At 53.2% G+C, this 13,422-nt stretch overlaps 1 protein-coding gene and 1 long non-coding RNA gene across 2 annotated transcripts; one reads left to right on the top strand and one right to left on the bottom strand.

Annotated features, from left to right (window-relative positions):
- Nucleotides 1-521: 521 nt before the first annotated feature.
- On the bottom strand, nucleotides 522-3,723 carry LOC138102574 (T-cell activation Rho GTPase-activating protein-like). Its single transcript, XM_069000294.1, has 5 exons — nucleotides 3,075-3,723; nucleotides 2,731-2,833; nucleotides 2,424-2,572; nucleotides 1,840-2,181; nucleotides 522-895 (listed from the first exon to the last, which is right to left on the bottom strand). Exons 1-4 carry the CDS (start codon nucleotides 3,294-3,296, stop codon nucleotides 2,086-2,088), a joined length of 570 nt encoding a protein of 189 aa, XP_068856395.1. The 5' UTR covers nucleotides 3,297-3,723; the 3' UTR covers nucleotides 522-895; nucleotides 1,840-2,085.
- A 7,461-nt stretch (nucleotides 3,724-11,184) lies between these two features.
- Nucleotides 11,185-12,449, top strand: LOC138102546 (uncharacterized). Its single transcript, XR_011147438.1, has 3 exons — nucleotides 11,185-11,330; nucleotides 11,666-11,803; nucleotides 12,258-12,449. It is a non-coding gene; the product is annotated as an uncharacterized lncRNA (long non-coding RNA).
- Nucleotides 12,450-13,422: the final 973 nt, after the last annotated feature.

The raw sequence follows: 13,422 nt of genomic DNA on the forward strand, positions 1-13,422 counted from the left end.
CATCTGCCCAGTCCTTTGTACAGCACAAATCTACCCTTCTTGCAGTTTAAACATGGAAATTATGGCAGATTGCCACCCTTGCACTGCTAATGTACAAATACACAAAAAGCAACTTCAGTTTAAAAATGACATTTGTTTTAAATTGCTACACCCACGCTGCTAATACATGAACATAAAACTATCAACTGAAGTTTACAAAACTAATTTATTGTTACAGTCATGCTATGTACATATATACAAATACCCACTTCAGTTAAAAAAAATTAATTTACTGGAACCCTCTACTACCACTACACACAAATATCAACTGAAGTTTAACAATTTAATTTATGACATAATTCTACAACTGTACGGCCCATATATGAATACAGAAATACAGATATCCCTCTCTAAAGAATCCCAGATCCAGAACTAAATAAATAGAATTCTAGAACTATACAATTCCATAAATCTGAAATGTAAGTAAATACATATCAAATACAAATACATATAAAAACACACAGATGTAAATATCTATTAAATATTTCATGTGAGATATAACGAGACATCTATAATACACACATATCAAATCCCTCTATAAATATGCAAATATCAATGTACTAATATAAAAATCATTCCAACCCCATCAATCGATCTCTAGAGGTACCCAACTGAACAAGTATGTAAATATAACTACAGATGTAAACAGATCGATATACATGCATCAATATACCCATACAAATAGATATACAGGTGTCAATATCCCCATTCTTCTAACGCTCTTAGTCATACTCCACACATTTATAACTAGAATTATATCAGGAGGGATTGCAGCCGCCGATATTCCCAGGCTCTCCCTCGGTCTCTTCCTCTTGTGCAGAGCAGCTCTCCTGGACGGGGACAGCAGATGGGACACCTGGGAAGCAAAGGGAACACTGAGTCAGGATCAGGACGTTTCCCTTGGCAGCAGCTGCACTTCCATCAGGCAAGAGAAATCTCAGAGCCTCCCCAGGAGGCTTAGAAAGCAAAACCAGGCCCAGCGGGCTGGGCTGTGGCGAGCGCAGCCCCGGCGGGACCGTCCCGCAGCCCCCGGCAGCGCGGCACAGCCGGCACCGCTCCCGGGCCCTGCCGGCGCAGCTGCCTTGCCCAAGGACAGCCCCTGTGCCGCCCGGGGCAGCCGCGCTGAGCGGCCCCAGCACGGGCAGGGCCCGCTCCTGCCCAGCCGGCCAGTGCCCGCGGCCAAAGCCCACGCCACCGTTTGTGCCTGCAGCTCCCACCCTGGTTTTTGCTTTGCCACCAGCGGTTCCTGCTGCTCCCGTCAGGTGTGGGCAGCCAAGACCGGGGGCTGAAAGTGCTGCTCAGCTGGGCCTGGCCGCCAGCCCAGCCCCCAGCATGGCCACAGGGCACGGAGCTGGCACAGCAGACAAGGCAATGGGGACAGAGGCAGCAGAGTGGGGATAGATGTGGCAGAGCAGCAGATGCCTTGACAGGTACCAAGAGACGTACCTAATTATCCATTGACATGGAACATGTGAAAGAGCGGCCTCTAGAATGAAAACCTTAGCTTGATAGGTGTCACTATAAACATCTAGAAGCAGAACTAGAGGGAGAGGGGTTCCAGCTGCCCCACCTTCACAGCTTCTCCCTCAGCCCCTTCGTCCCGCCCAGAGCCATCCTCCTGCAGAGGTTCAGCACGTGGGCGTGGAGGAAGCCAAGGGCTGCAGAGCCCCTGCACAGCTGCCATGGAGCTCTTGCCAAGCCCTGCCCAGCACCAGCCCCTGCCGGCCCTTGCCAGTGCCTTGGGCTGACTCAGGGCAGTGTGGAGAGGAGGGTGGGCAGCAGAGCCTGGCACATCCATACCTGGGCTTCTTGGGCTGGCAGAGCTTCCTGCATTTCTCCAGTCTTCTTTGGTGTGTCCTCCTCCTTTCCCTTTCTGGCTGCTATTCCCTGTCTTCTGGCCAGGCCTCTGCTCGCTGTCTTTTCCTTCTCTTTTTCTCTTCCTGGGGCTAGCAGCCTACAAGCCTTTAGCCACAAAGTTGGATTAGAGAGGCAAAGGTGGGAGGCACAAGCTCAGTCCCTTCTTGTTGGAACCAATGTGGGCTCCTTTTACCTTCCTGACACAGAAAGGCTCGTCAGGGCTTCGGCCTTGGCCAGCGACTCTGGGGAGCTCTGGTGGGTGTTTGGAGACAAAGCTGGAGGTGCCTGAAGCAGAAATTCTGGAGGTGGGGGGATGGAGGGATGAGGGGGATAAGGAGGGAGGGAGGAGAGAGTGGGAAAGGGAGGGAGGGAGGGAGGGAGGGTAGAAGGGAGGAAAGCAGGGAGGAAGGGAGGCCAGAGGCTGCAGAGCTGTGCTGTCAGGAGGAGGCACAGCAGCTCCTTGGCCCCATGACAAACTGCCTGTCTCCCTGGGACACATTGTTCCAGGATTTGTGCAGCTGCCATACCTCTGCTCTTTGGACCTCCAGCACCGTGGCCTCTTCTCCATCTCCCTGCCGGGTCTCAGGCAGGGAAGGGGATGCATCCAGATTGCTTTCTGCCTGGGGCTTGTTGTCTTCTCTTCCTGCAGGGCCACTTTGCTCTTCCCTGTGCATCTCTAGAAAGCAAAAGCATGTGCAGCAAAGTGACGACTTGGAAGACAAGAACAAAGAAACCAAAACCCACAGGCAAGCCCTACACTGCTTGGCCTCTTGATGCTGAGATTTCTGGGGCCCTGAGTCCCAGGCTGGGACAAGGCTCTGTTCCTGCTCCTACCTGTGCATAGCTCTGTGGGTGCTGGTGACTCGTTGGGGCCAGCTACCTGTTCCCCAAAGATGTCACCTGAGTTCTCCAGCGGGATGTCCACCAGAGCATTCGCCTGCACACAGGAAAGCCTTGCTCTCAGCTCAGAGGCCCGAGAGCGTGCCAAGCAGCCCTGGCCATCACGGCTGAGCCTTGCCTCTGCACAGGAGGAAGGCGCTGGCTGGGGGGCAGCTCTTGCAGGCAGCTCCCGCAGCAGCCTTGGCTGGACACAGGGGGCCGCCAGGCACAGGCACCTCTGGGCAGCCAAGTTGCCTTTGGCCAGCAAGGCTGCAGCCGGCTGCTGAAGCCAGCCTTACCTGCTTGTTCTCGGCCAGCATGGCCTCGAGCTCCAGCTGCTGCTCCTGCGGTGGGCTCAGCAGCTTTGGCCCCAGGCAGACGGCCAGGCTGCTGCAGGTCATTCTGCTGCTGGACACGTGCTGGCCGATGAGTCGCAGCAGTGCCAGCAGCTGCCTGAGGAGGAGCAGCTTTGCTGCGGGCAACTTCTTGGCCCCCCGAGGGAACAGGAAGGCAGCGTCCATCAGCAGGCCCACGTTGCCCACGGCCGTCCCCAGAGCTGGCCCCAGGCAGGGAGCAGCCAGCGGCTGCTGCGCAGCTCCGCAGGCGCTCTCGGCCAGCGCTCAGGGCTCCAGCGCTCCCGCGGGAAGGATGCAGGGCGTTGCTGCCCAGCTCCTGATTTCCCCCGAGCTCACGCAAGGGAACGCTCCCCGTGCATTGCCCCAAAATCAGACTGCCAGCCAGCAAGAGCAAGCTGTCCAAAAACACAGCCCCTTCAGGAGAGTGTCCCCTTTCAGGAGAGTGCCAGGCTTCCAGCAGTGCCTGCTGCGGAGCTGGAAGCTGCTGCCCACGTTTACTCTTTGAGCTGACAGATCTTGTCCTCCCTGCTGGCCATCTGCATCGCAGCCGTCCAGTCCTCGTAGAGGTCGGTGACGAGGAGCTTGCCGGGGATGCTTCCCAGGAAGTCCTGCCATGCCAAGGGCTGCCGGTGAGCCTTGGAGCACGGTGGCGCAGGCAGGAGCCTTTGCAGCTGCAGCTCAGGAGGACTCACCTTGAGGAGCATGGCCAGCAGCAGCACTGGCTGGCTTGCCATGTCGACGTGCAGGCCATGGTCCAGGGCCTGCCGCAGCTCCTGTCAGGCTTTGGCGCTCTCTGCTTTCTGGAAGATGCCTTCTGTTGTGGGCCCTTCCTGGTGCAGGACAGCCAGCAGCTCCTGCAGGAGAGGCGGGAGGGCAGGGGCTTGTGTGAGGAGCTGCCCTGTTTGCAGAGCTCTGCCCCAGCCTGGGCTCGCTGCCTCCTGCTGCAAAGGGGCTGGGAGCAGGAGCCTGAGGCACGGCTGAAGAGCCCAGTGCCCCATGGCTGGGGGACATGCGTGGGGACACTGGCTGTGCAGCATCCAGAGGGAGGGACGGGCAGCCCTGTGCGGCCGCCTCACCTGGATGGGCCGGGGCAGCGTGCCGTCCTCCGCGCAGACGGCTGCCAGGGGCTGCCCGAAGAGCGCCCTGCTGCAGCCGGAGCCCTCCTGCCCTGGCGCCCGCGCAGCCCTGGCTGGGCCCCGCCGCAGAGCAAAGGGCCAGGGCAGCCACCTCCTCCTTGTCCTGCCGCTGCTGCTGCTGCTGCCGCTGCTGCCGGTCCCTGCTGCTGCAGAGGAAAAGAGAACCAAAGGCATCAGTGGAGACAGCCAGGCCAGCGCTGCCACAGCCTGCCCTGCCCTGCCCTCAGCACCGTGTGGAGCCATGCAGAACCCCAAGCAGTGAGCAGGCAACTGCAAGTGTGGCTGCACCTTGGAGGCTTCTGAGAGCTGGAGTGTCACTGGGAGAAGCTGCCCCGGGCCTGAGCCTGCCCTTCTCCAAGCTGTGGGCAGCACTGCAGGCTCTCTGTCCATGCACAACCATCTCCAGTGGTCACAGTCCAGCAGGTGCCCTTGCCCATGTCCAGGGGATGCCCTCCTCAGGGTGCCACAGCTGCATGGCCACACTTGGGGCACAAGTGAGGGCAGCTCGGCCAGAAGAAGAGATCGTCTTTGCTTTTACTTGGTCTCTAGTGAGGTGGAACATTCGGATGAGAGCTGGAGCATTCTGATGGAACACTGCATGGCTCAGCTGGGCTTGCTGGAATCTGTTAGGCACATTCGCTAACTCAATGGGCATTGCTAGGGCATCTGCTCTCCTGTTCCCTTTGGCATTAAATCCTGGCAGGTCAGTGTGTGATCTCACACACTATGCATGACATAGAATGGTTGCTTTCAGTGGGAGATCAGTTGAATCAATTTCGAAAGCAAGTTATGAAGTTTTGGGTTTGCAACCTCCTTTAGTAAGGCTCTCTCTGCCCTGGAAACTACACCTGCAACATAGGCTGAGTCAGTTATCAAATTAAATGGTTCACTGAACCACTCAAATGCCCTGACCATGGCTGCAAGTTCTGCCACTTCAGGATCCTTCAACTACCTGTACATCAGACTCCCACTTCTGAGTGCAGGGATACTTCCATGTGATGACAGACTTGCAGGAATGACCGCAGGCATCTGAAAAGATTGTCAAGGCATTTAATGGTTTTCTGCTTTGAATTTCTTTTGGAATCAGTTTGAAAAGGCAGACCTGGGGCTCAGTGGTGTGCCTGCTGGGACGACAGCGCTTCCTGTACCTTACAGATGGACTGTCTCACCTCCTCTGTTAGATGCCTGGGTGATGGGAGGTCATCTTTCCCTCACAGGAGGTTGAACAGAGGAGCGAGATCTTCTGTTGTCAGCTCTAGGAGAGGCCTCACCCAATTGATGGACCCGCAGAGCTGATGGAGTTCCTGCAAGGTCTTAGGGTTATCAATTATTTTGACTTGTTGGGGAACCCCAGTCTGCTCATGGATTTTTAGTCCAAGGTATTTAAATGGAGAGGTTTTCTGGACCTTTGTGGCCTGGATTTCAAATCCATTTGCCTCTAAGGCCTCAATTACCTTCCCCAATGTCCAGTCTAAATAGGATTGGTTAGGAGCACACACCAAAACATCGTCCATATAGTGGAGCACTATTGCCTTTGCTGCTAACTTTCTGACAGGGGACAGAATGCGAGCTACATACCACTGGCAGATGGTGGGTGAGTTCTTCATGCCTTGTGGCAAAACTCACCACTGCTAGCGCTGCACGGGAGCCTTTCGGTCGATGGAAGGGACCGAGAAGGCAAACCAGGGCGCATTGTCTGAGCGTAGTGGGATCTGGAAGAAACACTCTTTAATATCAATGACTGCTACCTTCCACTGCCTGGGGAGCATGGAGGGTGAAGGCATTCCGGGCTGCAGGGGTCCCATGTCCTCTATGACTGCATTTATTTTCCGCAAGTCCTGGAGGAGGCGCCACTGGTCTTTCCCCAGCTTTTTGATTCCAAATACCAGAGAATTCCAAGGGCTCTTACATGGTTCGATATTTCCTCTTTTCAATTGCTCCTCCATGAGTGTGCTGAGTGCCTTTAATCTGTCATTTTTCAAAGGCCATTGATCCATCCAGATGTGTTTGTCAGAGATCCAATTTAATTTCTGGAAGGGGCACTCCGCAGTGGCCTGTACAAAAAATGTTGGGGTTGAGATGGAATTTCGACTCGAGCCCCCCACTGGGACATGAGATCTCTGCCCCGCAATGGAAATCCAGAGTCAATTACAAAAGGACGGACTGATGCTATCTGTCCCTCTGGACCCTCAATTTGGACAAGTGCCTTGCTTCTTTGAGCAGATATAGATCCCCCCACACCCGTCACAATACCTTCTGCCAGCTGCAGCTCCCAGTGTGACAGCCAGTTGTGGGAAGAAATGACTGTCACGTCTGCTCCCATGTCCATCATTCCTGCCAGGCTGATGTCTGAGCCTTGGCCAGACAGTTTGCAATTAAGCATGGGTTTGTCATTCCCAGCTGCCTCAGCCCAGAAGACAGAGGGGTTGTAGTCCTGTGGCGGACTACTGGGCATGAGAATAGCTTGGGCCACAACCTGGTTAGCAGCAAGAAAATAGGGAGGGTTAACACACTGGATATTGACAGTAAAGAACCCTTGTGGGCCCACTTGAACAATTTCTGGTGTAACACAAATGTCAGCTGGTGAATGTACAACATCTTTTAACACAAACAATATACAGTCTCTCAGACTCTCACAACTCACGACGATTCTCTGGGGTGTCACCGAGTCCATTTGAGTTGCAGTGGTCGTGGTAACCATTTTCCTGGTGGCAGTTTCTTCATTCATTCCCCCATGTGGCCCTGCCAATCCACACAGTCCTGTCAGTGTTTTGGCTGCATCCCATCGGCGGCAGGCGATGTCATTTTCCCTGGGGAGACAGCTCAGGAACCCTGATTAACTGAAGCCAGAGCTCTGCAGTTTTGGGCCAAGTGCCCTGGTTTGCCACACCTGTGACAGACCCAATTAGCATTTCTATTGCCCTGAGATGCTGTTGCATCAGCAGCGGTTGCAATTTCTATTAAGTTTTTCCCCGTTTTTAAATTTGGCTGATGAATTGGCACCAATGTCGTGCAAGCACGAATCATTTGACTTAAGGTCGGTGGAGGTTCGAATGGAAGACCCAAAACCACTCTATTACAAGCATCATTGGCATTAATCTTTGCAATTTGCGTTAGAATATGCTCTCTTGTTTTCGGATCTTCCACTTGTTTTTCCACTACCAGCCTCAGTTTATCCACAAAATCAATAATTGGCTCATTTTGCAGTTGCCGAATCTCAGTGTAATTCAATTGAGGTGCTAATTTAGGGGGCATCATTAAGAACGCTTGCTGTGCTGCTTGCTTTACAGCATTCAGGACCGGCTCTGGTGTATTTTGAGCCTGGTTCTGGGGCTTGGCTAATAACCCCTCACTGGTAAGGTGATCCGTAGAAACCCCCGCGTTGTTTGGATCCTGCAGTAAAATAAGGAGGACCTCTCCCAGTTGCTTTCTCCAACCTTCTTCCCATATTTGAAACTTGGATGGGGAAAGCAAGCAGGAGAAAGTGCTTTTGAGGTCATGTGGCACAATCACTGTACCGGTGAGAGTTATCTTAAGAAGGTTCTTAAAATACTGATTCTCCCTCCCAAATGCTTTCTGGGCTTTGCAAAGCTCTTTCAGCCCTGCAGAATCAAAAGGTTTCCATGTGGGATTACTGCCAGTTCAATCATATGTTACAGGAACAGCAAAGGGATAGGAAGGGGCTGAGGAGACTCCCGGACCTGATTTCAACATGGTTCCGGTTTCTACCCCGTGGGAACTGGAATGGGGGGCGTGTGAGAGCCAGGAAGTCCTCCACAGGGGGCGGGGTTGGAGGACCAGGAGGCGTGGTCACAGGATGGGCGGGGATTCCCAACGCAGGGGGCAGTACCCAATGCATGGGAGGAACCCGATGACATCACATCTCGGGGAGGGGATAGGAAAGGGTTGGGGGTAAGAGGGCGAAAGGGCCTGGGGGAAGAACAAGGGGGGGAGGGGTGAACTGTGCCATGTGGTCAGCGCCATTGTTCAGACACGTGGAGTGGGGGGGGACAATGGCAAACAGCATTTAAAACAGTTTTCTGGGCTTACAACTGGGGAGGAGGGTAAGGGATACGGGGTTTGGGAAGAGGTCGAGGCAGCTTGACCAGAGCTACCCCAACAGGGTGGCTGAAAAGACTGAGAGGGGTCAGAGAGAAGGTAGCAACTCTGTGCCTCTGGGCATATCACCCCATTCAGTTTTTCCAACGAAGGGGAAGTGGGATGAGGAGCAGGAGGGGAGGAAGGAGGGATACAGGAAGAACTGCAAGGGGATTTGTGCTTTTCTTTTACTTTCTGATCCATTTTATGCAAGTCCCGAAGGACTAGAACTAGAGGAAAGAATTTTTCTCCAGAGGAGTCCCCTTTTCGCTTTAAATCAGTAATCTTATGCCCCACAGCCTTCCAGAAGGCAGGAGATTTTAAATTTGCAGGAGTCACTTGAGGAAGGTAAAAGAAAAGCCAGCGAACAAACTGTTTTAACAGACCCTTTGAAAATTTGAAACCAGTAACTGAAAGGAATTTCACAACTTGGAGAAAAACCTCTCTTTGGGGCTGAGAGAGTTTGGATCCCATCTCTCTTTGGGCACTTCTTCCGCCCACCACCTGAAAAAAAGAAAAAAGAAACAAAATATCAGGGACCAGGGATACTCGCACAAGTTTCAGACATCAGCACAAATTTGTCTGGTCCCACAGTAAAAAGCACAGGTTGGGTTCTCTGAGGCACAGCTGCTCTCCAAAGTCAGTTCAGTGCAGAGTGAGTGGGAGTTAGCAGCCTTCTCTCAGGGCACTGCTCCTAAAACAGAGCAGACTGCTCCGAGAGGCGTTAGCAGTCCAAAGTCGCTTCTTATCGCTGTCCACTGACAGCCACGATGTCGCAGGGATCCACTCGTGTGAGCCCCGTGCTTGGTGCGCCAACCTAGCGAAGTTCTTGCTGCTCAGGGCACGAGCTCTGGCGTGCCCCAGGTCAGAGACAGCCCAGCTGCGTTACTTCTGCCCGCCGCGGAAGCGACTTCAGCATCAGGAAAAGAGCTGCTGGCTGAGTTAGCTAGCTGGCTTCTCGGCAGAGGAAACATGGCAGGAGCCGATGGTATCAGCTCACGTTAGCTCGGAGACAAAGGAAGAGAGAGGCTGTTCTGGTCTGGCTCCTAACAGATTTATTGTTAGAAGTTTCGCAACCCGAACGAGCTGGGAAGGGATGGAATGCGATGGGATCCTCCCTGAGGCTTGTCCGCAGTTTTATAGAGTTTGAAAACTGCGGGGAAAGGGGAAAACAACCAATGAGTTACAAGCCAGGGGGAGGAAACAATTTCACAAGAACCACTGGGGGAAACCGAGGCGGGAGTTATAACAGAGAACCAGTGAACAACCAAGGAACCGAGAATTTTCCCGAACCGGGGGAGGCGGCTTGTACCCGGGCACTGCCCAGGGGGGTGCGGCTTAGGCTTCTGAGCCGCCCATTGACCCATCCTCTGAGTCTGCCTCTTCGGGAAACTCGATCCAGTGGATGGGCTGGTGTAGTGGTTTGGTCCAAATACTCATTCCTGTTTACCTTGTGTGACATAAGAATGAGGAGAAACGCAAAGCAGGCACCAAACTTGAAAGAATATAAAGAAATTTATTAACAGACCTAAAAGAGGGAAAAAAAAAAAATAAAATCATACCACACCTTCAGAACACTTCTCCTCCCCCCCCCCTTTCTCCCATCTCCCACTGACAATATAAAAAGACAACCCTTGGGATGTTCAGTCTGTTTACCACTTCCATAATTGTTCAGTCCGTTTAGGAAGACGAGTCTCTCTTGCCCATGCTATGGAGGAATTAGCACAATGAGACAGCTGCCCGGGTTGGTTCTCTGCTCACATGTGAGTCCCTTCCCCCGACATGCAGCTTTTCCCACAACTGCTTTCGAGGGTCCACTCTTGAATTACTGGGGTACAAATTGAAGGTTGAGCCATTCAGAAACAAAAGTTCTCTTCAGCCATCTCTGGGAGCATTTCATCTCTAAGAACAGAGGCCCTAATCCTTCCCTGGGAGCAAAGGGTCCTCCTCATCTTCATCTCTAGGGCTATCTCTGGGAGCATCTCTAGGAACTGAGGTCTTCTCCTTTTCCATTTGGAGCAAAAGTCCTCATCACTTCCATCTCTCCCTGTTCAAACTTCTCCTCAAATTACAGCTGCTTCAGCATCTGCCTATCTCAGCGCAGGTGCTTTGGCTCACAAGTACAAGTTGAACACTCCACCCCCCCATGCCTTCATGAAATTACAACAGGTACTCTGATACATCATAGCTTTACAACAGAATATCAGCTTTAAGCATCTCGTCTTTCTTCTCCCTCAGGTTTTCAGCTCTTCACAGCACTAAAAGGGTTAATCTCACCTAGGCCTTGCAGCTGGAATTTCGCTTATCGCTGTTGGTCACACGATCTTTTGCCGGACAGCAGGGCAGCTTCAGCTGAATCTTGGCCGCACTGGAGAGGGGGAGCCGGGCTGCTCCGGCTGCCCATAGCAGGGCTGTGGGGGTGTTCCGCGGGTGGAACAGGGCCCACCGGCTCCAGGATGGCTGTGGCGCGGCCCGGCCTGGCCCGAGCAGGGCCTGGGCTGGGCCCGCTGGGCCCCCGCACAGGGCCCACAGCCTCCTGTCCCAGCAGCAGAAACGAGAGAGGGCTCTGCCTGGGGTGTGTCTATTCTTAAGTGTGGATCACAGAGGCCACAATTTTTAGTGGCTTCAAGAATTGTCCGTATTCAAACTGGCCAGCTGATAGGCTCTGTCAGGTCACAGAGGAAGCTGTAAGCACCCCTTTGCAAGAGCATCACTTCTGGGATTATGCTTTGCTAACCCATGACAGCTGGGATTGATTGGCATCAGGCTGCCCCAGCCCCGCAGTGGGCTGGGTCACACCAACAATTTCAACTGTTTGTTTCCTTACCTGAGGAAAATCGGATGGATTTCCTGTCTTTTCTTCCAATTACCATTGTTTTCAAGAAGAGGATAAAAAGCTTGATGAGTTTTGTTTAATGGAAGCTGCGCTTAAGGGACCAACAAGAGCTGCAGAGATCCTTCTCATGTAATAATCCTTAGAGATAGTATAGATAGTTAGTATAGCAAAGTCCCTCTTCCAAACTGCCTGTCAAGCTGGTGGGAATCTTCAGAGAAGCAAAACGTGCTTTTGCTGATGTAGTTGCCCCTAACTAGGTCAGCCAATCAAATCAGCTGCCAAGGCAAGCTCTGCTGACTCTTGGAAAAGCTGTGGCTGCTTTGGGGTCTGAGTTTTTTGTTGGTATAGAAAAGTCATCTCTGCCTCTCTGCCAGGGCAGAAATTGCCACTGCAGAGTGGGCTCTGGGAGAGCATTTACAGATGTGAAAGAAGTAGGTGGAGCCTCATGTTTCCTTTTTCTCCAGGCTAAACTCCTGATAGCCACAGGAGGGAGACCAAAGCTGCAGCAGCCCAACCTATTCTCAGTTTTGCTGCGGCACTTCCTGAGCTGCTGCCTGCAGACAAAGGAGGAGCGGCTCTGGTCTGCCAAGGAGCTCCTGCAGGTAAAATGCAAAGGGGCTGCAGGTCAAACAGTGTCCGAGGATGGGCTCCTCCTCCACTGAAGCCCAAGGCATCAGATGAGCCCCCTTCCTCCTCATCTCCACTCTTGGTGCTTTTTAAATGAAAATGGTGAGGAATCCTAGGCTGGGCTGAGCTGGTAGGAACCTGTAAAGGTCATCTGGTCCAAACAGCCTGCAATGAGCAGTCCCTGCAATGAGGGACAACTTGAAAGAGATCAGGTTGCTCAGAGCCCCTTCCCACCTGACCTGGAATGTTTCCAGGGAAGGGACACTTACCAGTTCTCAGGACAACCTGTGCCACTGTTGCACTATGTTCCTTAGACCTACTCGGAGTAAATCCCCTTTTCATTTAAAAATATTACCCCTGCCTTTGAAGCACTGAGCTTGGAAAGTCATGGTTCATTGTTCTTGGTTGGCTTTTTTTTCCTTTGGGCAGCATCCATTTGTAACATCAGCCAAGCCTGCGTCCAGCCTGGCACCACTCATTATTTCAGTGAAGAGGTGGAAAGAGAAGAAAAGACTGTGACAATCACGTCAGGACTGTTTTCTCCATGACCAGCTTAGTGTAGGATTGTAGAGTAGGATTGCAGAGTAGGATTGTAGAGAAGGATGGCAAATAAATAAAGTTTCTGAAACCTCAACTCATCTGTAAGATTTCCTTCCTTTTTACCCTGTGAATGAGCTCAAGATTTCCTTCTCAATTGTCCATTGTTTCTTAAAGGTGGAAAGAGACACTTATGGCTTCTTTGGTATGGTTTGTCAGTGGGGCAGGCTCTTCTTCATTCATCCTCTCCAGACCACACTGCCTTTGCAATACGGCACATTGGCCGGTTTTTGCCCAGCCATTGTGCTTGTAGTTGAGGCAGAAAGGGCAATGGCATTTGCAGGCAAAAGCAGAGGAGGAGTTGTGCAGCCAAGACATCCTGTGCAGATGTAGGTGTTCAGCTGTGACTCGAGAGCACTGGGGTTCCTGCCACTTGGATTTGTATCCCTAAGTGCAATCTCTTTGGCTCAGGGAGAGTCTTGCTCAGCTGAGAAAGCAGAAAGCTCAGCGAGGGTGCTCTGAAAGGTCTCGTCTGAGGCAGAGCTGTCAGCGAGCGTGAGGTGAGAGCGGCCCGGCCTTGCCCAGGCCGGAGCCCCAGCAGAGCCCACGCAGAGCCCAGAGCAGCCTGAGGCTGGGCAGAGGCAGGCTGGCAGGAGGCCCTTGGAGCTGCAAGAGGCAGCAGCCTGGCACTGGGTGCCTCTTCCTGGGAGCGGGCACATGGTCCCATCTCAGAGCCAAAGCGGCAGCTGGCTGCTGCCGAGGGAAGCGTAGCCGTGCTGGGCACAGCGCAGACTGGTGCCATTGGCCGTCTGGAGGCGGCCCAGGAGGAGAGAAAGGCAAAAGGCAGCCGAGGGCTGGTGCCCCGGCTGAGGATTGCTACTCTTCTGCCGGCTGCCCTGGAAGTCCTGGGAAAGGTTAGCAGTGTGTGCAGCAGCCTGGGCACAGCGGGAGGGAGCCGGGCTGCTCCGCAGGCTCGAGCACGGGGCAGCGTCCTTCAGGCACGGCACTTCTGCCAGGGGCACCGAGGCCAACGGGAGGCAGCGACAGCTCGTCAGGT

Source organism: Aphelocoma coerulescens, unplaced genomic scaffold (assembly GCF_041296385.1).
Source record: "Aphelocoma coerulescens isolate FSJ_1873_10779 unplaced genomic scaffold, UR_Acoe_1.0 HiC_scaffold_87, whole genome shotgun sequence".
Taxonomy (NCBI): domain Eukaryota; kingdom Metazoa; phylum Chordata; class Aves; order Passeriformes; family Corvidae; genus Aphelocoma; species Aphelocoma coerulescens.

Coding starts and splice junctions, on each gene's coding strand:
- LOC138102574 (XM_069000294.1), bottom strand. CDS start 3,296: ATGGACGCTGCCTTCCTGTTCCCTCGGGGGGCCAAGAAGTTGCCCGCA. Junction 2,573..2,730: donor ACCCACAGAGCTATGCACAG/GTAGGAGCAGGA, acceptor TTTGCTTTCTAG/AGATGCACAGGGAAGAGCAA. Junction 2,182..2,423: donor TGGAGGTCCAAAGAGCAGAG/GTATGGCAGCTG, acceptor TTTCTGCTTCAG/GCACCTCCAGCTTTGTCTCC.